Source organism: Bos javanicus, chromosome 11 (assembly GCF_032452875.1).
Source record: "Bos javanicus breed banteng chromosome 11, ARS-OSU_banteng_1.0, whole genome shotgun sequence".
NCBI lineage: Eukaryota > Metazoa > Chordata > Mammalia > Artiodactyla > Bovidae > Bos > Bos javanicus.
Genome location: NC_083878.1, coordinates 101,057,628 through 101,084,059, shown reverse-complemented (window position 1 = coordinate 101,084,059; position 26,432 = coordinate 101,057,628). Strand labels below are relative to the sequence as shown.

At 53.3% G+C, this 26,432-nt stretch overlaps 1 protein-coding gene across 4 annotated transcripts; it reads right to left on the bottom strand.

Annotated features, from left to right (window-relative positions):
• Positions 1-407: 407 nt before the first annotated feature.
• Positions 408-25,175, bottom strand: AIF1L (allograft inflammatory factor 1 like). Of its 4 annotated transcripts, XM_061433862.1 has the most exons (6): positions 24,990-25,175; positions 24,700-24,761; positions 11,106-11,172; positions 8,602-8,643; positions 6,606-6,768; positions 408-3,185 (listed from the first exon to the last, which is right to left on the bottom strand). In XM_061433862.1, the coding sequence occupies exons 1-6, from the start codon at positions 25,018-25,020 to the stop codon at positions 3,098-3,100; spliced, it is 453 nt and encodes a 150-aa protein (XP_061289846.1). In that variant the 5' UTR covers positions 25,021-25,175; the 3' UTR covers positions 408-3,097. The 4 variants fall into 4 exon arrangements, with proteins under 4 accessions (XP_061289846.1, XP_061289848.1, XP_061289847.1 ...); XM_061433864.1 differs by lacking the exon at positions 24,700-24,761 and having other exon boundaries at positions 24,990-25,140; XM_061433863.1 differs by lacking the exons at positions 24,700-24,761; positions 24,990-25,175 and adding an exon at positions 20,151-20,294.
• Positions 25,176-26,432: the final 1,257 nt, after the last annotated feature.

Genomic DNA, 26,432 nt, shown 5'->3' with positions numbered 1-26,432 from the left:
CACTCCAGCACTCTTGCCTGGAAAATCCCATGGATGGAGGAACCTGATAGACTACAGTCCATGGGGTCGCAGAGTCGGACACAACTGAGCGACTTGACTTTCTTTATTATAGACGCTCTAGGGCAGATTCTTAATTTGGATCACATGGCTCAGCTCCAGGGGGCGTATTCTGCTGCTTACTATTTGGTTTTCAGCAAACTGCTTATCTCCTCTAAGCCTGCTTCTCATTTTTCAAGCAAGGCTGATACACTAGAACCTTACTCATGGGGTTGCTGTATGCAGTAAAGGAAGTTCAATGTCTAACAGCCTGGTACACAGATATATTCATTCACTTTGTCACTATATGAGCTAGCTCTTCTGAATTTCCTGAGTGTCAGAACCATCCCCAGAATACACCAGTCAAGACATTGATAAGTGTGTTTTATTTCCAGTCTGTAGAGATGATATCCAGTATCACACACACTCACATGCACACACACACTGCATCCCCCTGAACTTGCCTGACACACCCCTTCCTTTTGAATGGCAGGGACAATGCCATACTTGGCAGTCCCCAAGTTGCTGGTTACATTAGTTAGATTTGGTCTTTCAGAAAAAAGGCAGCTGAACATCTAAGAAGCTGAGCCCTTAGCCAAAGAAGTAAGAGTCCTATAGCTAATAACCACAGTCTGAAATACATGCAGACCTCCCTTTCCAGGAACCACTCTTGAGACCCTTTCCCTTCAGGAGCTGAATTCCAAGAAATGATGAAGGAACTGGTGGGGTTTCCCAGGACACTCCCCATCCAATGAGAGAACACTTTCCTGCTCTTTCGAAAAGCTGAGAACACACCCACTTGCTCTCCTCCCTTAAAGAGGCTTCCTGCAATCTTGTAAAGTGTGTAACCACTGCACTAAGCCTAGATGGTTCTGCCCTCCTGTCTGAGTGAGGTACAGATACACTATGATGAATGGTCAAGGAAGGCATTTCTTTGCTCAAACGTCTCAGCCTGTCCCAGAAAGGAGAGGCAGTGGGAAGGGGAGGAGACAGACACTTTCTCAGCTAAGGATCTCGGGGGTAGCGGGGGAGCAGGGGAGGAGATGTGGGGGTGAGATTTTACATTTACAGGGAGGAATGTTTTGCTGGGGTTTAAACTTCAACTAGGCTTATGCATTTGAAGTACTTCCTTAGACTGAAGATCAGCCAGTCATGGCTGAATAATCTTGTTCCTGAACTGGTCAAGACCAGTGGATTAATCCAACCTGGCCATTTCCCCACCCCCTACCTGCTCCACTTCCTCAAAAACTGTCGTCAAGTCAGCTCCTTGGGTCCTTGATTACGGGTCAGAGGAGCCACGGGGAGCTCATACTGGCTCCAGCCTCCAACAGCCCCCAGACCTTCCCACTTGAGGTTTTTCAAAGTCTTCTGCAGGACTCTTGCCCAGTCTTGGGCCCAGTTAGGCCCCCAGGATTGCAATGCAGTCACCTCATAGCTTCCTCTTTCCCAACATTCATCACCAGGGTCTGAATTCCCCACTAGACTCTAAATTCCATGAGTCTGTCCTTTTCAGTATTGGCTGGTAACAGGTGCTTATAAACATGTGCAATGGATGAGTGCCTCTAAGTCCTGAGTGGGCAGGAGAAGGGACTACAGAATACAGGTGGGGTCAAGGCTGGGGGTCCCGCGGATCCTGACTCAGAGGCACTAGGAAGGGTGAATCCTGGCCCAGGGCCCTCCCCGAGGGTTGACCTAGGAGACTGCCCCTCCCTGTCCCTTCCCTTGTTTTCATCACTGACTGAGGCCAGCCCAGAGCAGAGATGAGGCAGGGGCAGGGGGTATCTGAAGGCCCAGGCCCCAGTCCAGATCCCCCATCTCCAGATAAACCCCTGACCTTGGACAAGGCACTTAATCCCTGTGGGTCACCACAGTTTTGTCAGCTGTGAACTGAGAGGCCTGCCCCAGCTAACCCACAGGGTGGCTCAGGGCTCTAAAACTCCAGTCCGCAATAAAAAACACAGGTGACCCTGATCCAATTCCCAGGCTCAAGGTTTTGAGTGATTTGGAAAGAGAGTGATGAATCAGAGAGAAAGTGGGAACAGACATGTCAGGACAAAGTGGGGTGGGGGTGGGGGCTTAAAGCTTGTAACAGGTTGTCAATAAATATCTGTTGAGTGGCTGAGTGAATGAATGAAGACAAATGAATGAATGGTGTAAGGAAGGTGTGAAGGCAAATGGGGAAGCAGAGTCAGGTCTCAAGCAAATCAGGCACCCTATTTCTCAGCTCCTGGCTTCACAGTGGTGTGCTGCCTCTCTCTGCCATGAGCACTAAAGCCTCGCCCTCCTACCCTATCGCCCTCGACATCCTCCCTGAAAGGTGGGACTAGACTGAGCTGAACCCCGCCCCAAGGCCCCAGGATCCCCTCTACCTCTGGAGCCCCAGCAAGGGTCAGGGGAGTGCTGCAGCCTCTTTCTGAGCTGCCTGTAAAGGTGTGGCCGGGGGCAAGATTAGAGGATTCCTCTGGAACCTTCTGGAAGGGCTCACATTGCCAAGCCCCTCTCCTCATCTCCTTTTGTCACCTCACGGAGAATAAGACAAGGCGTGGGCTGGGGGAGACCAGCCGGGGAGGTGTGACACTTCGTGGCCACATTCTAGCACACCCAAGATCCCTGTCTGAGGAAACCCTAACGAGACCTTACAGCCTTATCCCAACTCTAGGGTCTTCTGAAAGTGGGCTGAGGTCTTCACCAGGGCCAGGCCAGGATGCCAGGACTCAGCTCAGAGACCTGGAAGGCAAAGAGTGCCAGTTTCAAGTGCGGGAATCACAGGCTCTGGTCTCCCTGTCCTGGCCCTGTTCCGTCTGGTTTTTGGTTTAATGTGAGCCCTTCTGCACAGGGAGGGGAGACGCAAGGAAAAAGAGAGGGAGGCGATCTGGACTCCCCAACCCAGGGCCCCTTTAAGGCAGATCATTTGTGCTATACAAAGAGATCACTGATTCTGCTGATAAAACAAACACACGACGACCAAACAAAATGAATAAGAGGTCACAGTGAGTCACGAAGGGTGAGATCAGGAGGGAGGAAGAGAGTGGGGAGGGCGAGGAGGTCCAGGCAGGGCTCCTCAGGGCAGGCTGGCGATGTCTCTCTCTGGAGGGGGCCCGACTGGCTTGGAGCTGCCCTCGTTGGCTTTTCCTTCAAACATCATGACTCTGGTTTGGAAGTGGTGAGAAAAGAAAAAGAAAACAACACAAAACAGGATTAGAACTCTTTTCCTCGTCCAGGGAAAGATCATCCCGGCCCTCACATCTGCAGGGTCCACCACAGAATGCCTTTGCATCCTCTCTCCAGGGGGATTTTCCCAGAAGCCTCTGCAGGCAGATGGTCCAATTTTACAGAGAACACTGAGGTGCCAAGGGGCCATGTGACTCAGAGCCACACAGACAGAATGAGATTCCAGACCTCAGACTTCTGGGTCATGTGCCTCCCCCGACCACGCTGCCTGGAGGAGGCAGGGCTAGTCTGCGCTGTGGTTCTGCTCGAAACCCAGATCTTCAAAAATCTCCCACTGCTCTGACAGTAAAGTCTAGGGAGCAGAGGGTGGGGGTTCAAGGTATAGCCTCAGGAAGGAATCCCAGCCCTACTCCTTCCCAACTGGTGCCACAAGCAAGACACTCAACACATGCTCAGTGTTTCCAACTAAATGTGATGATGCCAAAAGTGCTTACATCCTGGAGCTGTTCCAAGCGACAGTGTTCTCCTCCCTCTGGTCTCCCTCCCTCCCTGGGTAGGCTCCTTCGGCCCCCTGGCTTTGAATCCCATCCAAAGTTCGATCGTCCACAAAGGGCCTCTGTCTGAGCACCAGACCTGCACAGCCAGCTCCCTCCTCAACCTCTCCCCTTGTGTGTCTAGGGGCACTTCCAAGTCAATACATCAAAACTAAGCTCAATTCCCACCTGCCCCCTGCTCTTCTCTCAAAGCAAACTGCACCATCACTCAGAACCCAGACCTTACAGCCATCAGACTCCTTGTTTTCCTTTAAACCTGGAAGCACCCCTGCCAGCTCTAACTCCAAGATCACTCCCGACTCCAACAGCCCCTGCCCACCTGTACTTCAGCCCCTCCAGGCTGAGCACCTCATTTCTTACTTGCACAAGTGCATGAGCCTCCTAATGACCTGCCTGCGGCCACTCTTCCTCCACTGCAGTCGGAGAGACCGTTTAAAAGTCAGCTCCTTGGGACTTCCCTAGTGGCGCAGTGGATGAGAATCCACCTGCCAACGCAGGGGAACATGAGTTCATTCCCGGGTCTGGGAAGATTCCACGTGCCACAGGGCTACTATGCCTGGGCTCCACAACTACTGAGCCCGTGCTCTGGAGCCCATGCAACTCCTGAGCCTGTGTGCCTCGAGCCTCTGCTCTGCACCAAGAGAAGCCACTGCAATGAGAAGCCCGCACGCTGCAACGAAGAGTAGCCCCCGCTCACTGCAGCTAGAGAAAGACTGCATGCAGCAATGAAGACCCAGCACAGCCAAAAATAAATAAACAAATAATGCTAAATCAACCGTGGACTACAAGGCCCCACATCATCTGGCCCCTGCCCATCTCTGCAGACTCATCCTTCACTCGGTGTCCTCGAGGCACACGGGCCTCTGTGCTGTTCCTTGAGCATCAAAGCACGGCTATGCCACAGGGCCTTTGCACGTGCAGCTTCCACCACCTCATCTCTTCACATCCCCCTCATGCAGGGCTCTGGTCAAACGTCACCTCACTGAGATCCTCCCCGTCCACTACCCCGCCTCTTTCTATTCCTCTTGCCCACTTTATTTTTCTGTGTGCTGCCCTATTGCAACCTGGTGTTTGGGGTTTTTGCTTTGTGTTTGTCTGTCTCCTGTCATTAGAATGTTAGCAATTCATGGGTCCCCAGCACCAAGCATAATTCCTGGCACAGAGGTGGTGTTCAATAAATATTTACTGAATTCATAAATGACAAATCTAAGGAGTCAACATACAGACTGGGGCCCAATACAGAGTAAATATCCACTGACTCTTAGGTGTCATTTTAATGGCATCATCACTCCTATTGCTACCACCTAGCCTCTCAGGTGCGGTGTGATCTCACCTGTATGGTCTTCCTAGCACACCTCCTGATCATCCCACCCCACACTAAATGCTCTGACCAGCCTGAACCCATGGGCTCATAAGCAGGTCACTCAGCTTCACTCTTTGTAAAATGAGACAAGTATATTTTACATTGGTACATTTGAAGTTAATCTTACACAAACACACCACTGTATATAAAACAGATAAACAACAAGGATTTACTGTATAGCATAGAGAACTATATTCAATATCTCATAATAACCCCTAATGGAAAAGAATCTGAAAAGAAATATATGCATACTGGGCTTCCAAGATGGCACTAGTGGTAAAGAAACCACCTGCCAATGCAGGAGACCCAAGAGATGTGGGTTCAATCCTTGAGTCGGGAAGATCCCCTGGAGGAGGGCACAGCAACCCACCCCAGTGTTCTTGCCTGGAGAATCCCATGGTCAGAGGAGCCTGGTGGGCTACAGTCCACAGGGTTCCAAAGCGACACGACTGAAGTGACTTAGCATGCATGCATGCATGCACACACATGTATAACTGAATCACTTTGCTCTAAACCTGAAACTTACACAATATCATAAATCAACTGTTTCCATTTTTTTTTAAATTAATCTTATAAAATCCAAGCAAGTGTCCTTTACAGTCTGAACAAATACTCTGGGACTCTCCAAGGAACTTCTCTGCTGCTCTCCAGTGGGGAAGTACATGCAAACTGGGATTTTGGTTACCACACACTAGGTGCTTGCCATCAGCCAGGTGCTGGACTTGACTCCTCCTCATACGCATTATCTCATTAACCCTCAGGACAACACTTCATGCGAGATACACATGATCATCTCTGTCTTACAGGTGAAGGAACTGAGGCTCAGGGGCCGAAAGTAATATTCCCAAAGTCATTTCAGTAGCAAGAAGTAGCATCAAGAGGAACTTCTCTGGTGGTCCAATGGTTAAGAATCTATCTTCCAGGGTAGGGGATATAGGTTCAATCCCTGGTCGGGGAACTAAGAGCCACATGCCGTGGTGTGATGAAGCCTGCATGCCACAACTGAGAAGCAACAAAAGACTCTTGTGCCGCAACAAAGACCCACTGTAGCCAAAAAAAAATTTTTTTTAAAGAAGCAGAATTGAAAAAAAAAAAAAGAAACAGCATCAAGATTGAACACTACCTACATTTTGAGCTGGTTTTTGGCTCTAGATTATGCTCACAACAGTCTGTGGGGTAGTAGAGTCATTTTACAAAGGAGGAAGCTGAGGGTCAGAAGGTCTCAGCTGTGCAGTTATCGTCATCGTCATCACCATCACCGCTGCCACTTAGTGAGCACTGATTTTACTAGGTTCTGCTATGGGCTCATTTTGCCAGCAAGGTACTTATTAACGGGACCATTTGATAGATGAGAGACATCAGGTTCAGCGAAGTTAAGAACCTTGCCCAGTAAGTCAGAGGCTTCCAAGCCCGAGCCAGGAACCTCTCCACACACGGTGACTCTGCCTCCAGAGACTCCAGGAGAGGCAGGAAGTACTCACAGCTTAAGGACCGCCGACCGCTTCCCCAGCATCATGTTCACGAAGTCTCGGTAGGAGATGGTGTCGCTGACCCCACCTGTCACCTCCGAGATCATCTTCTTCATCTCCAGGTGGGTCTTGGGGACCCCAAGCTTCTCCATCATCCTCTTCAAAGACATCAGATCTGCCAGAGGAGAAGCAGATCTGTTAAGTGGGGAAAGGCTGCTGGGCCGAGTTGGGAAGGTCCTAGGCAGCACCCCATGCCCAGAAGAAGCCCGGGAGGATGGCCCCTCCCTGGAGACTGCAGGCAATGACTTTTCTCCTTTCGGAAGAATAAGCCCATCACACCCTCCCTGCCCACTTCAGAGGCAGTATGGACTAGGGGTTAGGGACGTGGGCTTCTAAAGTCAGGCAGACATGGGTTGGAATACAGCTCTGCTATTCTTGGCCGTGGGATGTGGGGCAAACTCCTTAATCTCTCTGAACCTCCTGCCATCAGTGATCAAATAGTCGATGGGATTATGTGGAGTGAGGATGCACAGGACGCCCCTGACACACAGCTTCTCTTCATTCTGTTTTTTCTCTGCTGCCACCTGCGGTTCGGGTGAACATGAGTCCCCTGCTCCAGCCACCCGGGAAATTGAGTCCAGCGAAGTGGGATCCGAGAGTCGGCCTGACCCACACATCAGAAATTGCTTTCCCGGTGCTGGCTGCCAGCTTCTCCCCGACCTGCCTCTCCCACCCCACAGTCCCAGGCTCCACTTTGCTGGAAGGGAGACGGGGCCCAGAACAGCCCACAGAACAAGAAAGCCAACAAATGAACCAAATTCAAGAAAAACAAGGGAGGCACCCCGAGGAGCTGCTGCCTCTGACCTCCTGGCTCCCAAGATCTGAGGCAATTTCCTTCGGATTGTTCCACGAACAATGGGTCAGCAAACAGTGGAGTGGGGGTAGGGCAGGGGCCAATTTTAGGGCCGGGGGAGTGGTGGACCAGCTCCCCGGAGAGGCAGGGTGGGCCACACTGATGTCAGACCGAGGTGCCAGGATGTCCGGGACATTTCAATGAAAGCTGGACAACGCTCTACAGGAAGGAGTGAACTGTTCCCCACACGCTGTGGGCCAAACTAAATTGGCAAGACCTTTCCGGATGGCAATTTGGCAAGATGCTTCAAAAGCCTTTAACCCAGAATGCCTAATTCCTGAGATATACTCTAAAGAAATAATCAGCAGTGTGGACAGAGATTCACGCACAAAGACATCCTTCATGGGATTATCAGTAAGACTTAAAACCAGACGTCGTCTGAAAGGGCAATGCTAAGGTGTTGGGTGAATAAATTATAGTCCATTCCCACAATGGAATATTATGCAGCCATTAATTATATTTCAAAAAAATGAATCATATGTCAAAATACAAACAATATATTATTTTTTTTAAAAAAGGTTCTAAAGCGGTATAAAACTGCTTGTGATTAGCACAAAGAATGGAAGGAAGCTATTTCTGGGAGGTGGGGTTGTGGCGATGTATTTTGTCGCTGTGCTTTGTGGTGATTTCCAAACCATTTTATAGTGATGATGTATTAATTTTAGTAACGCCCTATTTTTAAAGAGCTTCCCTGGTGGTTCAGACGGTAAAGAATCTGCCTGCAATGCAGGAGACCCGGCTTCAATCCCTGGGTGGGGAAGATCCCCTGCAGAAGGGAATGGCAACCCACTCCAGTATTCTTGTCTGGGAATCCCATGGACAAAGGAGCTTGGCAGGCTACAGTCCATGGGGTCGCAAAGAGTCGGACATGACTGAATGACGAACACTTTCACATTTCATTTTTAAAGAAAACAGGATACAAATATTCAAAAAAGGAGAAAAACGAGAGAAGACAGAGGAGGAGGAGAAATGCTGGAAGGAGGGTCCACTAGGAAACCACAGGCTGGTGAGGCAGGAGGACTCTCTGACCTGCCACCCCTGACCCATCAAACTGCCTCCCCTCCCCCGGCCCAGCACCCTTGGGGTCTCACTTACCAATCTCTCCCTCATTGTTCAGGTCAAACTCCATGTACTTCTCTGGAAATCACAGAGCAAAAACTGGCATTAGCAGGGCCCCAGTGACTCCCCTGGGGGGTAACTGGCTGGGTCTTCAGGGGGCCCATACCAGCCTCCTCATCCCACGAGGGGGGCTTGATGCAAGTCCTGTCATCTCAGCTGTTGTCTCTGGAGAAAGGGCTCACCTCACTGCACCTTTTGACAGCAGGCGAGATAGAGAAAGGTGCCCAGGGCCCACTCTGACCCTCTGCCAAGATGGGCAGCTGCTTTCCCCCAGGCCCCTAGCAGTGCGGGCTGGCCGCATCCCAACCATCTGTGAAGAGACTGAAATAAATACCCGGCCCCAGGGAGGCGGATCTGCAGGATTTGGGAAGCAGATCTTGGGGGCCGGAATTGGTGGGTTTTCAGAGCATCTCAGGTGATTCAGATGGGCAGCTGGGTGAGAGAACCTCCAAGCTAAGAAGTCCCCACAGTTCTGATCTTTTGTGGGGGGCTCATGGGCCTCACTGAGAACCTGATGCTCTTTTGGGACAAATGCCCATGCACCCGCCCTTGACCGCAGTGTGGCACATATAGTGCCCAGGGGTCCCCGGACACTCCTCGCAAACCTCACTACAGACTTGGAGTTCAACCTCTGGGATCAAGGGGTCGGAGGAATGAGCCTGGTATCTCCTGACAAGGCAGTGTGTGCAGGGAAGTCCTGTGGCCTTGGGCAGATCGCCCCTGCCACAGGAGGGCGGAACCTTCGGGGTGTCTTCTGCACCGAGCAGCCAGCATGAGAGAGCCAAGATCTTCCCAGTGACCTGCAAGGCCCTGTGACCTTCACAAGCATCTGCCCTCCAGACTCCAGGCCTCCCTCTCCCCTTCAACCCCCCATCCCACCCCATCCCACCCTGCTCCCCCCAGCAGCATATTATGGCTCCTGGCCCATCTCCACCTGCTCCTGCTTTAGCCTTGCCACCCCTCTGCCTGGAATGTCCCTCCAGGAATTCTCAGGGCCTTTTCTCTTGCTTTCAGGGGCCCCCGCCTTTCTAACTGGGCCCCGTCACCCCCACAAAGCACCTGCTATCATCTGACACACTTTCTACTCCCTTGCTCTCTCTTCACCACCCTTCCCCCATGAGGACACGGGCTCCTTTGGCCAGGGGGCCGCCCCGTGTGTGTTCCTTGTGCCCCCAGGTCCCAAATGGCCTGGTGCCTAGTGGGGCTCATTCGGAGATAAAATGAGTGAGTGATTTAGAACTTCCACATTCCCTTCACTTCCTAGGTATCTTCCTGTGGTCCTAGGATGGACCCCATCCTACATCCCAATGAGGATCAGGAGCGTGGATCCCCTGGGACCTCTATCCCTCCTCTCAGAGCCACCTCTGAAGAGTGACCCTGTTGGTATTCAGGGAGAAGGAAAGAGACCGGCCGCTCTGCGTTGGCACAGGGAGGGGAGGGGCAGAAGGACCTGCCAGGGCGGGGGTGTCTGTCTTCTACTTCTTTTCCTTCTTCCTTCCTTTTTTCTTTCTTTATGATGTCAAAAGCACCAATTGTGTAATGGTTAAGAGCAGAGGCTTTGGAGTAAGACCAATATGGGTTGAAGACCCAACTCTGCCAGTAGTGAGCTGTGTGACCCCAGGCAAGTGGCACCACCTCTCTGAGCCTGAGTTTCTTCATCTGCACCATCTCCTTGAGGCTTGGATTGGGCTGAGGCAGGGAGATCTGCAACCCTGAGCACAAGGTCAGTGGTCAGCACATGTTCAGCCGTTGGTGTCCTGCCTTAAGGACGGCTGAGCTGTAAGCAGTCCAAGGAGCACTGGCCAGCTCTCTGCCCTGGAGCAGCGAGGATGCCCACAAGGCCAAGTTCGAGTGGTTCCCCAGCACGCCCAGGGCTCCCACACCCGGAGTGCATCTCCCAGGCACCAAAGGTAGGTCTGTCCGGCTCCTTCTGTGCACGGCTCCTCTCCTTTCGAGCCGCTGGCTGGGAACCAAGCACCAGGGCCCAGAACAGAGGGACCTTTCTGCCGCCTCCGCCCCGCGTGGGCTCCTAGGCCCTGTTTTCTTTTCATCCTGTGCTGCTGGGGATTCAATGGGCAGAAACTCTGCCCCCTGCCCCACTGTGGCGACACAAACGTCCATTCTCCACAGGGGCTCCCGAGACGCTCCACCGCGGAGGAGGGGAGGCAAGCGCAGTGACAAAGAGCCGATTGTGTCCTGGGGCCCCGGGAGCGAGCAGGGCGGGCCTGGGCAGTGACGGGCAGGAGCCAACCTGAGCCACGCTGGGCAGCGGAGGGGAAAGAGGGCCAGGGCGGGTCTGGGGCCTGCGGGCGAGGGGTGTCCCCAGGGCTGGGCACCCTGTCTCATAGTCCGCCTGGAAGTGGGGTGTTCTGGATGAAACTGGGGTGCAGCCTGGCCTCGTGGATGAGGAACGCTATGTGTGAGGGCAAGGGGGGCCACCCAGCTCTCCTGGGGACGGGGGGCAGCCAGCCCCAGCTCACCTTTAAAGGCTGTGAGCTTTTCCGGCAGGTTCTCTTCATCACTGTACTTTTGGTCGCAGAGGAACTCCTACGGAGGAAGAGGACAGCAAGGAGCAGGCGGTCAGCAGGCAAAGCTCACCAGCACACAGCCCCCTGCCCGGTGCTGCCCCTCCTGCCAGGTGGCTGGGCTTGGCCGGACTGGGCGGGAGGCTTTGAGGTTTATCCTGGCCTCCTGTCAACCCTCAGGGGCAGACCTGCATGGTCCAGCCCGTGGGTAGGAAGTTTGTTTAGCAGCTGGGGGTGAGGCCCAGCGGTTCTGCTCTGGAAGACAAAGCACCTTCAGTCAGCTTCTTAAGTAGAGGCACAGGGGCCTGGGCTTCCCCTCTGGGCACCCCAGCTTCAAGTTCCACAAAGCTGTGAGCTGCAAAGGCAAGTCACATGGTTCCAGCATGAACTCCTTAAGTAGGCGATCCTAAGCCAGTTGACCCCTCTTTGAATCTCTTGCTTTATCTGCCAAATGGGTATAATTATCATTAACTTCTTCTTGTCTGCAAATCCAAGGAGAGTATATACAAGAATCTTGGCAGTTCAATAAACAATAGCTATTATATTATTAATATTATTACTCTCTCTCCAGAAGTCATTTACCCTCCCACCTGTGTCCTCATCTGTAAAACAGGGTCCGCCTTCCCCTCAGAAGCTTCGAGAAACTCAACTGAGCCCTTTCAGAACCAGATGGGGTTGAGGGGAGATGGAGTGGGATTAAGTAACAGTCCCAGAATGAAGCACCTACCCACACCTTCACTCTGGATCTCCTGGTGGGCCCAGGAGGTAGCTATAATTACTACTCCCATTTTACAGATGTGGAAACTGAGGCTCACAGAGCCAGAGCTTCAGCTCGGTTCTGTCTGACTTAGAGCATGCATCTTTAATCCCAACACTTAAAAATGGGCAGTGAGCAGGCATTCATCCGACTTTAAAACAAAAACTAACAATTAGCACCTGCTAGGCTGGGCACAGTGGCAGGTGTCTTACTTGAAACTGAAAGTGTTAGTTGTCCAGTCATGTCCAACTCTTTGTGACCCCGTGGACTGTAGCCCTCCAGGTTCCTCTGTCCATGAGATTCTCCAGACAAGAATACTGCAGTGCGTTGTCATTGCCTTCTCCAGGGGAACTTCCTGACCCAGGGATCGAACTCAGGTCTCCTGTGTCTTACCTCCCTTGTTGCTCATCTTCAAGTGGCCCTAGAACCTGCGTTCAGATGAGGCAGCAGAGGGTGTGCTCCCATCGTGGCACCAGAATTGCAGAATTTCCCCTCTACTTCCCTGGACCTTGCTTTTCTCACTGAGCCACATGGACGTGGCTGTGACTCCATCCTTCCATTATTTCAACAGTTTTTGAGGGACCAGAGCAGGTGAGACCGAGGAGGGTAAGACAGGGTCCTTATCATAAAATTACAGGAAGTCCCTGTTTAACATGATGTTAGAGGACTTCCCTGGCAATCCAGTGGTTAAGACTCCACGCGTCCAGTGCAGAGGGCTCGGGTTCCATCCCTGCTCGAACACGTGCCATGAAGTGTGGCCAAAAACATTAAAATAAAGTAAAATGTTAAACATTATCTAGGTCTAACTAATACACAGTTTGAAGTTCCCCTCTGCTCTTCCCTAATCCAATTTCTCTCCCTTCCCAGAGGTAATCATGATACTAAACTTGGGTTTCTACAATTCTCTTGAATGTTTTTCCTGTTATGACTAGGCCAACTACTATTGAAAAATATATCTTACAAATTAATTTGGAGGAGCTTACAAAATTCTAATTTAAAATTTTGGAACATCCCATATAAATATATACTTGTAGTTCAATAAGTGATCTTTAAATGAAAACAAAATTATCTGGGTCAATCATGCAACCTGTTTCTGATAATTCCTGCCATCATTTCCTGCTAAATGATGACCAAGTTCAAGTTCCTCCCTACTAACTCAGAATCCTTTGACAGAGTAGGAGGCAACCCCCTCACCGCCCTGCCAATGTGGCCTCTCTGGCTGGGTCAGGGGGCCTCTGATTGCTCCTCTGCTTTCGGCAGACACTATGCGATCCCATTCAGTTCTCACAGCCACCGTTACTCGAGTTTGCAGGTCAGAATAGGACCAAGGTGGTCAATATATTACACGTCCAAGGTTCCCAGGCAAGGTGAAAGCTCAAGGTTGGTTTGGAGCACGCATCTATCGGACCCCAGGGCCCGTGGCTCCAGCAGCTAAGTGAGTGGAGGGCAGCCCCGGGGCCCATGGGGTCCAGCTGGCTCAGCCGTAGCCTCACTCGGAGCCTCATTACCATGCACCATGCACAGACTTGCATGCACTTGGCTCCGCTGAGCTGGAACCTTCCCCTGCAGCCTGGGAGACTGCCCTCCTGTCGGCTGGCTCTGTCTGTCCATCCCTTCCTCTTGGCTTCCTCTCATAGCTCTAGCTGTTCTCCCCTGCCCCCCCATTCTCTGACCAAAAGCAGGACAACTAAGTCTTGTCCGTGACCCTGTGCCAACCAGGCACCTCCCGGGGTCACAGATGCCATATCTGTCTGGCAGAGGTACCAACCAGTCAGGGGTTTCCAGCCTTTGGGGTAAAGCAGAAACATTAAAAAAAAAAAAAAAATAGGGGGAAGTGTGAATATAGGCCGTCCAAGATTTTATTTTGCCAAGTTGAGTCTTTAAACAATGACCATTGACGGTTGCCATGAGTTCAGAAAAGGATATTTCGTAAAAGTAGGAAGTTCACAATCTCTGAATTTTTAAGTGGAATCCATTTGGGCTACTCACCACATTGTGCCTGTGACCCTTTCACTTGATCATGTTAGGAACTAGAAAGCCTTCCTGGGGAAGCACAAGAGCACAGGCAAAGCCCAACATCTGAGATCCTCTGGGGAGAGACCTGGGGGCCCTCTGAACTCCCCTGTTCTTTCTGGTTGACCAGAAATCCTGCACCAACCTGGAGCCTGTCTGTAATATATGTTGACCACCTCTGAAACAGGAGGGAAGGGGGCAGGGGATGACTTTAAAAGAATGACACAGCCTGAGGACACAACATAAACTGATTAGAACCAAATAGCTCCAAGACGGTGGCCGAGTGGACTTCCACTAGACCTGGGGCCTCAGCTTTAAAGGTCAAAAAGTGGGCAGTGGCCCAATTCCTGGAAATCCCCACCCCTTTCCCAAAAGAGCTGAAATACTCCTCCCACTCATTAGCCTATGAAATTACCCAACTCTATAAAAACTGACAACTCCGTAGTACCCTGCGGCAGCTCCCTCTCTCTGAGATGGCCCTCCCTCTGTCTGTGGAGTGTTTCTCTCTAAATAAATCCACTTCTTACCTATCACTTCGTCTCTCATTCTTTCTGTGATGAGACATGGAGAACCTGAGCTTCATTAAGTCCTGAGACCAAGTGTGTGATCTTAGTTAAAAGACTGTGGGTTCAAGACCCAGTCTGAGTTTCAAGGTTTCCCCTCTACGGATTCCAGACAGATGGCGTTCAAGGGGGTAGGCTTGGAGACAAATCAGCCACAAATGCAAGAGCTCAGCCTGAACTGCAGGGTTCTTAATAGCCACACCCCTCTCTGGACCTGACCCTGGGCCCGGCTCTCAGCAGAGAGCCCTAGGTGTCCAAGACTATATTGTCTGTTCACTGATAAAGCCAATTTCCTCCTTAGCACTGATCACCATCTAACATGCTATTTCACTCTGCCCTCTACTCCCCAGCTCTCACCCCCAGAGTGGGTGCCTCAGCAATCCTGCCTCCTGTCTCTGCTTCCCCCATGCCAGGTGCGCTCCCACCGCGGGATGGCAGCTGTGTCCCCTGCCTGGAACGCACACAGCTGCATGTCACCTCCTTCTGGTTCTTACTCAATTGTCACCCTCTTAATGCCACACAGCCTCCTGGACACCCCACCCCCACTTCCGATCCACCTTAAGATAACACCTTGCATTCCACAGTGAGTTATCTCTTAACACAATTTACAGTGTAATTGCTTATTAAGGGTGTTGTCCACTAGCTGTCTGCCCCTGCTGGATTCTACTCTGTAGGTGCTCAGTCAATACTAGCTTGGCCAAAAAGTGGTTTTCCTGTAATAAAAACTAAATGAACTTTTTGGCCAATATTTGCAGGAAGGGTCAATGAACTGAGACTCAGGGAGGATAAACAACTTTCTCATCAAGGTAACCTTTTCATACAGTTCATGAGGTTCTCTAGGCAAGAATGCTGCAGTGGTTTGCCATTCCCTTCTCCAGCTATGAGAAACCTAGACAGCATATTAATAAGCAGAGCCATCACTTTGCCAACAAAGGTCCATCTAGTCAAAGCTATGGTTTTTTTCAGTAGTCATGTATGGATGTGAGAATTGGACCATAAAGAAGGCTGAGCACTGAAGAACTGATGCTTTTGAACTACGGTGCTGCAGAAGACCCTTGAGAGTCCCTTGGACTGCAAGGAGATCCAACCAGTCCATCCTAAGGGAGATCAGTCCTGGGTGTTCATTGAAAGGACTGATGCTGAAGCTGAAACTCCAATACTTTAGCCACCTGATGCGAAAAGCTGACTCATTGGAAAAGACCCTGATGCTGGGAAAGATTGAGGGCAGGAGGAGAAAGGGGCGACAGAGGATGAGATGGGTGTATGGCATCGACTCAATAGACATGAGTTTGCGCAAACCCTGGGAGATGGTGGAGGACAGGGAAGCCTCGAGTGCTGCAGTTTGTGGGGTCGCAAAGAGTCGGACATGACTTTACGACTGAACAACATCAAGGCAGCACAGCTGGCAAGTGGCTGGGCTGGGATGAAACTCCACAGCAGAGGCTAGGGTTCCCTCCCTGAGCAGAGGTGAGGAGTAGAAGGAAGGAAGTGGCAGTGGGTGCTGGAAGAATGCTATGAGAAGGCAGGTTCTTGGTAACAGATTCTAGGAGGATGTGTTTACTGTCTCTGCCCCACGGATGCCTAGCACCCGGCAATTCCCAGCATATAGTAGGTGCTCAGTAAATGTGAGCAGTGAGTGAGCAGGGAGGACTGCATTCAGCCCAGGAAGACTTTCTCCACCCTCCTTCCTGAAATGGAAAAGGCAGCTTTGCAAAAGCATGTTTATGCATATGACAGAGGCTGGAGAGGACTGAGACTGGAATGGCATTTTCCCTCAGTGGCAACAGTGACAAATGCTTGAGCCACAGGGCAGCTATGGGTGGGAGAAGCAGCTGACCTGTTTACGGGTCAGCCCATGCTGACCTCGGGCTTGGGGCAGCTGTGTGGACCATGCCTTTGGCAGGGGGTGGGGAGGCGGAAAGGCGGGAGGCAGGAACAGGAGCTCTATTGGCTGGGCTGCCAGCTCCCACCTCACCTCAGAGATTTGGATTCCTGGTCCCTGCTCATGCACAGCCTGTAGCTTCCCTCCTCCAGGCTCCTCCCCCTACATCCTTGCCCAGCCTCAGGGCACAGCCATGCCCACTGGGCGGGTGCCTTCTCCAGACCCCAGCAGCCCCTGCCTTAGCTCTGGGCCCCCAGGCAGAGGAGATGGAACTAGAAGGTCACCTTAGATGTTTGAAGAAAAACAAAGAAGGAAACTGGAGGAGGAAATGGCAACCCACTCCAGTATTCTTGCCTAGAGAATTTCCATGGACAGAGGAGCCTGGAGGGCTATAGTCCATGGGGTCACAAGAGTCAGACACAATTGAGCGACTAAACCACCACCACCAAAAACAAAAACAAGCGGGCAAGCTGGAGTGAGAACGCCTAGGTTTGAACACACTGAGTGCCGTGGGGAAACAACTTCATTTGTCTGGGCCTCAGTTTCCTCATCTCTGCATGCTCAGTCACTCAGTCAGGTCCAACTCTTTGCAACCCCAAGGACTGCAGCCCACTAGGCTCCTCTGTCCATAGGATTCTCCAGACAAGAATACTGGGGTGGGGTACCATTCTCTTCTCTGGAGGATCCTACCAACCCACGGGTTGAACCCAAGTCTCCTGCTTGGCAGGCAAATTCTTTATCACTGTGCCACCTGGGAAGGAGAAAAATAGTTACCTCATAAGCTTGTCCTGAGTATTACGTAGGTAGGTAAATATACCTAAAGTGCTTAACTCAGTGCCTGGCACTTGGTAAACGTTAAATTAATGTTAGCGATTTATTATTATCCTGGCATGCAGTTCATGGGGTTGCACGATTTAGTTACTAAACAACAATTTATTGTATTATTATCATTTAACATTTCTATACATTCAATCCACTTATAACCCCCAGCTCATCATCCAGACTGTCATCAACTATTAAACAGATTAGGAAGGAAACCCCCTCCCCCAATTCAGGCCTGAAGGGTTGTAGTTGCCCTTTCCCTTCTCCGGGTGTCCTCATCTCCCAGATAAGACAACGGAAGTCCAGAGAGATTGCTCAGCTTACTCAAGATCACAGTGTTTTCACAATTCAAGGTCTATCTGCCTTCACCATCCCAGCTCCCTCCCTGCCCCTAACAAGGCCTGGCCACAGGTTTCTGGGCAAAGAAGGTCAATACTGGGATTTGGGCAGTATTTCCTCTTGGGCAGCTACAGAAAGAGGTTATTCCAGAGGCCAGGGAACCACTCTATAGCCCTCTAGGGGGTTGAGAAGGGGCGTGTGTGCAGATGTTTCATTCTAGTCCCATCCCCCGCCCCCACTCCAACCCACTGTCCCCACAGACCAGTTTTTCAGGCTGCAGAAACTGCTGTCAGAGCATCCAGGTATGAGGGGTTCAGGGGCCGGCTGGGCTCTGAGAGTAGACAGTCTAGAGCCCTTGGGGGCCTGGTCAGTTCCTAACAAAGAACCAGGAAATGCAAGCTGGAAAGAGCCTGGGGTGGAAAACACGAAGCCACGAGCCAGGAGGTCACTGCCCACGGGCCAGACCCCCAGAGGTGGCAGAGCTGCTCCGACATCCACCCAGTCACAGAATCCAGAAGCGACTCCTCAGAGATCCAGCTGGTCCTCTTTGTCAACAGCTGGGGAAACTGAGGCCTCAGAGGGCAAGGTCTTGACCAAACCATCTTTCCTCCAGCAAGTGCAGGGCATGCTCGGCAGAGGGATGGGGTAGGGAGCTTGACTTGGATTGCCTGGGCTCAAATCCCAGTTCTAGCACTTACTACCTCTGTGGCCCAGGGCAACTTGCTTTACAACTCTGGGCCTCAGTTTTCTCACCTGGGAAATGGAACCATAATAACAGAACCTCCTCACTGGGTTGGTATAAAGATTAAATGAGTGAACTGTATAGAAAAATCTTCACTTCTAGTATACTTGCTGTGTGTATGCTTAGTCACTCAGTCATGTCTGATTCTCTGTGAACCTCATGGACTGTGGCCCCCCCAGGCTCCTCCATCCATGGGATTCTCCAGGTAAGAATACTGGAGTGGGTTGCCATTCCTTCTCCAGGGGTTCTTTCTGACCCAGGGATTGAACCTGGGTCTCCTGCATTGCAGGCGGATTCTTTACTGTCTGAGCCACCAGGGAAGCCCAGTATATTTACTAAGGGTTAGCAGGGGCTGCCGTCTCTGGGGTCGCACAGAGTTGGACACGACTGAAGAGACTTAGCAGCAGCAGCAGCAGTTATCACTGTGTGTTTGGATCACCCAAACTCGAGCCACACCAAGAGACAACTGTGTATGGCGGAAGGGCAGAGAAGAGGCCCACCCACGAGTCTATCTCACATTATGCCATCACGTCCTTCTGGTGAGCCTTGACCCCTGGTCGCTCCTCCTCCAGGGCAAATTTGGCTTTGTCCTTGGAGACCAGGCTGAGCTGGTAGTAATGGGCCATCCACGGAGGACAGAGTGCGCCCATCTCAGACCCCAGGGATGGTGCCCGCAGCTGCATGGGCTCACTGCTGCCTCTCTTGGTCATCTACACGCTCTGGTGCACACCAGTCTCCCCTCACCCCCTGAGAGCTCATGCCCAGAAGGGGCTGTTTCTTGAACCAGCAGGAGTTGGCAGCCCCAGGATGCTGTGTCCTGGCCTCCCGATCCTCGCCATCTGCCTGTCCCACCCCCCAACCCCACATAACTCCCTTTCTGGGCTGGTACCTCTAGCACTTGCTCCCGGATGCTTGCTCCCAGCCCTCCAGGCGTGTCTTTATGTATTAGCTGCAGCAGAATTTTAGGGCGGGCAGATATCACCATCTTGGAGGCCATCCAAGGGGCCGGTGGCCGAAGCCCTGGGAGAAAACCCCAAGGACAGGTGGCACCATGCCTGGCCCTGTGGCCTCTGATGCAGCCCACAGGCTCTTAAAGGGCCAGGGCCAGGTCACGGATGCCCGGCCTGAGGCCTGGCGTGTAGCAGGTGCCTGTAATGTGCACCCGCAAGGACAACAGGCTCACATTCCCCCACGGTGGCTCTGGGGCCTCATCCGGACACGGTGTGCTTGCCAGTAGATGGGGCAGCTGGAGAAAAACACCCCACCAGCTGCCCGAATGAAGCAGACCCTGCAGAAATTCCATCTCCGGCTTCCTGTGACATGGCTACTCTAAGGTCGAGAGGGGCAGGACCTGCAGGGACACTGAATCCTCAGAGGCTCACATGGTTGCTTATCACCATCATCTCCCTTATAATATATTAAGGAAGAGCAAGAGAGACGGGTGCCCAGCGATGCCAGCTGGGCATTCACCTGGGCAGGGGACAGGGTAGCACTGCCAGTCCACAGGACAAGAGACACACCTGTGCGGTGCCAGGTCAGGGCTCAGAGGTCTCCCGCTGCTGGGGGAGGGGCCAGGGAGAAGCACCCCCTGGGCAGAGCTACCCGGCCTGCTGTGCCCAGTTCCTGGCGCAGGTGGCACATGGGCTCTGACTAACCATCAGGCACCAAAATGCTAGAGGGAATGCCGAGTGCCCTTCATTCGACCCTGGAGGGCTGAGAGGGTGGGATGGCAGCAGAGATCCTTATCCACGTAAGCAAGAGACGCCTGTGTCATAGCGAGGCCCAGCCACCTGGTGGACAGGCCGAGCCATGGGCAGTGTCAGGAGACAGAATCCCGGCTCTGTCACTTCCTGGCTGGGTGGCTTTGGGCAGGTGACTTCACCTGGCTGAGCCTCTGTTTCCTCATCTCTAAAGTGGGTGGCCGAATAATCCTTGTCTCACGAGGATGTTTACAGACTCTTGCTGAGCATCCACCTCATCCGGCGTTGCACTGAGAGGAGTCAGTGAGATGGGGCGCGCTAAGCACCAGGCCTGGAGCAAAAGCACAACGCAAGCTATTTTGTAAATGAGCCTCCCGGCCTCTGGCTGGTGCAAGCCGCAGCTCTCACCACCCTCCAGGCTCCTGCTCCGTCCCACGGCTAAGGACACTCTGAGGGGCACCCGCCCAGTCCCATAGCTTCCCTTGGTTCCTGCAAGAAGCTGGAGAGAATCTGTCCTGTTGCCATATAAGGCCAGGTCTGGCTGACCCGGGGTCACCTGCCATGCCATCAGGGTGCGGGGAATGTCAGCTATGTAGGGGGGTAGGAGGTCCTGCCGGCTCCAGTGGTGCAGAGAATGCGCACGCGCAAGCACACACACACAGACACACATGCACACACAGACACACACAGAGACATAGACACACACAGACACACACACATACACACAGACAGACACACACACAGACATACACAGACATGCATACAGAGACAGACACAGACATACACACACAGATACACATAAACAGACATACACACAGACACACACACACACACACATAGACATAGACACACACATAGATATAGACACACACATAGACATGTATAAACACACACACACACAGACATACACACACATAGACATACACAGACACACACAGATATACACACAGAGACATAGACACACACAGACATACACATAGACACACACAGACACACACATAGACACAGACACACACATAGACATATACAAACACACACACACAGGCACACACAGACATACACACACACACAGACGTACACAGGCACAGCATGGAGGGGAGCCCACAAGGGAGCCCCAGTCAAGCTCAGAGATTGAGAGGAAAGGCTGGGGTCAAGTGTGGCTACTTGTGTGCGTGTGCATGCTCAGTTGCTTCAACTGTGTCTGACCCTGTGCGACCCTATGGACTGTTGCCTGCCAGGCTCCTCTGTCCGTGGGATTGTCCAGGCAAGAGTACTGGAGTGGATTGCCATTCCCTCCTCCAGGGGATCTTCCCAATCCAGGGACTGAACCCAAGTCTCCTGCATTCCAGACGGATTCTTTACTCTCTGAGCCACCTGGGAAGCCTCATGTGGCTGTTTAAGCCCAGGTAGTATATTCAGCCCCTCTGAGTCTCGCCTCACGCAATATGGAACAGACACTCACAGGGTGGGAGTGAGGATCCAACGAGATAATGTCCCAAGCACGCCTGGCATACTGCCCAGCACATGCCAAGTGCACAGAAAATGACAGCAAAAACTAGAGTGAAACCCCCCAAAAGTGTGTTTTCATACAGCTCCACCAGGACCTCTGGGTCCACCCAAGTCTCCTTCTCTTTCGACTCCTGAATCCCTTATAATAACAATAGCCAAGACTGAGCTACCCTGCTGCCCTCTGGAAACTGGCCCATCCCAGGGAGGAGAAAGACCACAGAGAAACTGTTGGCCCAGAGAAGCCCCCAGAGCTCATGGCCAGGCTGGGCTCTGCCCCAGGCAGCAGGCACAGCGATGCCCAAACACATACAGTGAGTCATGAAGCCCTGACCTTCCTGCCTTCCAGCTTTCAAAGGGCCACCGGGCAGCTGCTCAGCCCAGCACCCCAAAAGCCCCACTTCAGTGGAGCAATGAAGCTGCACCCCAAAGGCAGGCAATCTGGGCTGCTAATATGGGTCCCTGACTCATTGGAAAAGACCCTGATGGGGGGAAAGACTGAGGGCAGGAGGTGAAGGGGGTGACAGAGGATGAGACTGCTGGATGGCATCATAGCTCAAGGGACATGAGTTTGAGCAAAACTCTGGGAGACAGTGAAGGACAGGGAAGCCTGGCGTGCTGCCGTCCATGGGGTCATAAAGAGTCAGACACAACTGAGCGACTGAACAACAGTAAGAATCTATCCACCCTAGGGAACTTCCACCGTGGCCATGGCCATATGTGAAATTGACTCAGACCTTCAAACACAGTGATTCCCCGAGAGTCTGCAAGGAGCTTCAGTCTGATCATCTCTAGTGACGATCGTTGTAGGGACCTGGAACAGAGCAGGCATCTCTGCTCCCAGTTCAGGAAGGGGAAGATAAGATTCTGCCAGACAAAGGGGTCTGGTTCAGGCTGAACAGCCAGCCTATCTCAGATCTTGCCCCCGGTTTCCACTCCTGCACCTTGTAGTCCCAAACAAACCACTGATTACAATCAAGGCAGCAGGCAGCTCTCCTGTGTACTCTACATAGATTATCTCAGCTGAAAAATCACAACAAACATATTACCGTTATCTCAAGAGGCTTGCCCAAGGTCACAGAGCCAGTGAACACCCCCCTCCACCCATGACTCTCAACTATGGTGGGACAACCTTGCTGCTGTGGTGGGGAACAGCTCAAGCTTCTGGTTTCATCCTGGTGCCTCCTTCCTTGGGAGCCCAGAGCCTAGATCCCAGCAGCCCAGGCTGGGCTCACACAGTGGATCTCAGAATAGCATCCAGGCAGGGAAAGGACATTAGACCAGAAGTTCTGCCACTGGCTTCTGTGTAGCCTTGGCCGGCTGCTTGCCCTCTCTGGGCGTTGGGGTCCCAAGGTGGTTAGACATAGCCCTCTCTCGTTCACCATCTCCAATCTCAATGCTGTCCAGACTGGCCCCTGAGAGCCACAGTCCCTCCCCTTTCTGAGCCAAGTCACCACACCTCCCAGAACAGCCCTGTAGCCTCACCCCCACCCCACGTAGTCGCCCCATCCCCCACGGGCAGGGTTGGCATGGAAAGTCCCACACACTCTCAGCTCCGCTGGCCTGTCCGACTATAGTCACCTTTCTCCCATCTCCAGCTGTCTCTGGCTCGGGGTCCTCTGGCTGTGGGTGGATTCAACTGGCTTGGAACCTGGCCGGCTGAGTGGCCCAGGGGGCTGTATGAGGTCAGGGTTCCAGGCTCCCGTCCAGAGGGCAAAAGCAGCCAACACCAAGGCTGGGCCAGCTGCGGAGGGACCTGGGAGGGAGCCCAGCAGCCTGGACCCCTGAGAGTCCCAGCCAGACAGACGTCCAGGTCCGGATGTCCAGCTGCACTCAAGACAGCACCAAGAGGCCAGGTGTAGGATGATGATGAGGGGGCCAGAGTTTAACCTGGTGGGACCCTGGGGTCTCCAGAGCCCTCCGTGGGTTTCCTACAGCCAGTGAAATGAAACCAGGCAGGCTGCCTAGTTCTAGACAGTCCATGGAAATCAGACTGCAAGCCCCGGGTGAGAGTTAATGCTACATTTGTGCCGCAGCCCTTGGACCCGCCTCCACACGGCCTCCCCCCAGGACCCCCCGGACCCTCACTGCGGTCCACTTGGGACTCTGAGCCGCACTTGGATCTTGGATGCCCAGCAGCCCGAGGGAACCAGCAGGGGAAATGTCCAGCCTTGTTTCAGTGGCCATGACTCTGCCACCAGTTAGAAACCTGGGACATCCTCCTCAAGAAGTCACCTGAATATCACCCATGGAAGTCTTCTCTCCCACCGGGCCAGGCGCTGGACCAATCACAAGACATTCCTTCCCTTGCTGAGCCCTTCGAGAGACCCAGGCTCTGTGAGGAGAGGTCCTTGCTAGGGACCGCAGAACTGGTACACGATGGAGACCAGATCTGAGCCCAGGGCTTGTGGTGCTGCCTTCGAGTTCTGACCAATCCAAGCAGGCCCTGACAGTTTTCCCTTTCTTTTAGAGTTTAAATGTAGTCTTTAAGCAAAGGTCTAAAACGTCCCATTGTGTGTCTGGCAAGAGCCGGAAGGATTTCTTTATAGAAATCCACCAGGATCAGGATGAAAAGCATCAAGTATCTAAGGCAACCTTTCCTAAAAGCGCTGGAGTGAGAAGGAGTTGTGGGAGTGGGGGGACCAGCCAGGAGGCCAACATTTTCTGGGGGGCGAGATCACTGGCCTGTGAGTCTGGAACCCGGGGTCCTAACAGCAGCCTGACCCAGACTTGCTGTGCCACCCTGGGCGGCTACCTCACCTCTCTGAGCCTCTCTTCCCTCCGCCGCTGTAAAACAGGGGACAACTCAGACATCGTGGGGGGGAGGGGGCCCTTCCAGTGCCAAGTCCCTGCGTCAGATCCCAGGCCAGCCCGGGGCGGGGGAGGCGGTGGGGGGTGGGGGCCCAGGGCGGGTGAGCTGGGCTGCCATCAGAGCTCCAGAGAGGGCCCCACCTCCCTAGTCTGAGAGGAACAACTTGCAACCCGAGACCAGAGGGAGGTGGAGGGGCTGGAGGGGGACCTACCTGGAGGCGCGGAGACAGGGCTGGAGGGAGGAAATTGGGGAAAGCCCGGGAGAAGGAGGGGGGGAGGGTTGATTTTGCAGCTAGCACAGCAGACGGAGGTGGGACCCACCCCACGGGGCGCTCGGAGATTTGGGGGCGACTGGCAAGCTGCCCTGGGCGGCAGCGTGGAGCTGGAAAAGCGAAGGCAGCGGCGCTCGCTTACCCGGTTGATCTCGGCCAGCCTCCTCTCCTGCCGGGCTTTGAGCAAACCGAAGGCTTTCCCTCCTGGAGGAGACAAAGAGGCGGCCGGGGAAGCCGGGGGTCTCTCTCCGGGCCGCGCGCTCTCGGCCCGCGCTCACTCCCCGCGCGCCGCAGACCCCACCGAGCGCCCCGCGCGCACAGGTGGCGGGCGGGGGCCACCAGGCGCGGGCCGGGGCGGGTGGCGGAGGCGCGGGCCGGCGGGCCAGGGGGCGGGGCAGGGGCGCGGGCCGGCGGGGGGACCGCGATGCCTACCTTGGAACCTGTTGCTGAACACGACCGACATGGTGAGCACCCGGCTCCCGCCGGCTCGGGGCTTCGCGGCCGTCAACGAGGGACGAGGAGGAGGGGCGGGCGCCTGGTCCGAGCTCGCGCGGCGTGTGGCGGCGGGACCGAAGGGCGGAGGGATGGCGCGGGCGGCGGGACATTCCCCTCCCCTCTCCCCCCTCGCCCGGCCCGCCCCGCTTCCCCTCCCCTCTGCTCCCCGCCGCCGGCATCAAAGCGGCTATTATGCGGGACGCCGAGCCCGCCGGCCTGCCCCTCTGCTGGAGGACGCGGAAAATGCACCGCGCGGGGGCCGCCCGGGAGCGCCTCCCTCTCGCTTAGTGCCCGGGACCTCTTCCAGTCCGTTCCCGCTCCGGCCGCGGTTTCCCGTTAAACAGACGGGGACGACCTTAGTACTCACTTCGGGGAATGACTCCAAGGATCCATCTAATGCAGGTCCCAGTTGCCGGGAGTTGAACTCTCCTTTCGCCTTTTGCGCAGCACGTACTTTCAGAAAGGCAGGCCCAACGTTCCCAGCCTTTCCTCTTAACTTTTGAAAGATGTACACGCTTGTAGCTTGCTGAGAAAATGCATAACGACAAAGTGTCTCTCGGGTATCACCGACACTTGAAATCAATTAGAACGAGTTGGTGTTTTGTTAATAAAACCTTTTTCTTGATCACTCACTGGGCACCAGGCACGCTTTGCCAGATCAACGCAGGATATATGTGTTACATCATTTTATCCTCAAAACTTTGTGAAATAGGACTCCACCGCTCCACGTTATAGAAAAGTCAGAAAGTTGGAGCCTGGAGTACAGGTCCACCAGGATGATAAACCAAGCCTCTAATTTCTGAAACAGCAGGTCTCAAGAACTGGAAGTGAAAAGTGGTTAGTCCCTCAGTCGTGTGCAACTCTTTGCGACCCCATGGACAGTAGCCCTCCAGGCTTCTCTGTCCATGGAATTCTCCAGGCAAGAATACTGGAATGAATAGCCATTCCCATCTCCGGGGGATCTTCCTGACCCAGGATTGAACCTGAGTCTCCTGAATTGCAGGCAGATTCTTTACCGTGGAGACACCAGGAAGCCCCAGTGGCACTCCTAACAATTAATTATGCATGGGTCACAGGCACTGACAGGGACTAGGGTAGGCGAAGAGCATACCTGGTCACCACTTCCCACCCACACGTCCACTGAGTGAGCAGGTCCCTGGGGACTGGGTGCAGAAAGCCTCCATTTTCACCCCTAGGATTGAAGTCCTGGGACTAGCTGGTTCTCTTTTTTTTCTGCCGCTGCTTCTGGGGAGGGAAGTGGCTAGGCTGTCCCAAAGGAGAGGGCTACACAGGTGGAGACTGGTGGAGACGGGACAACCCAAGGTGGAGATTGATGCCAGGGCAGCAGGCCCCACCTCCCCAGCACAGGCCCATTCACCC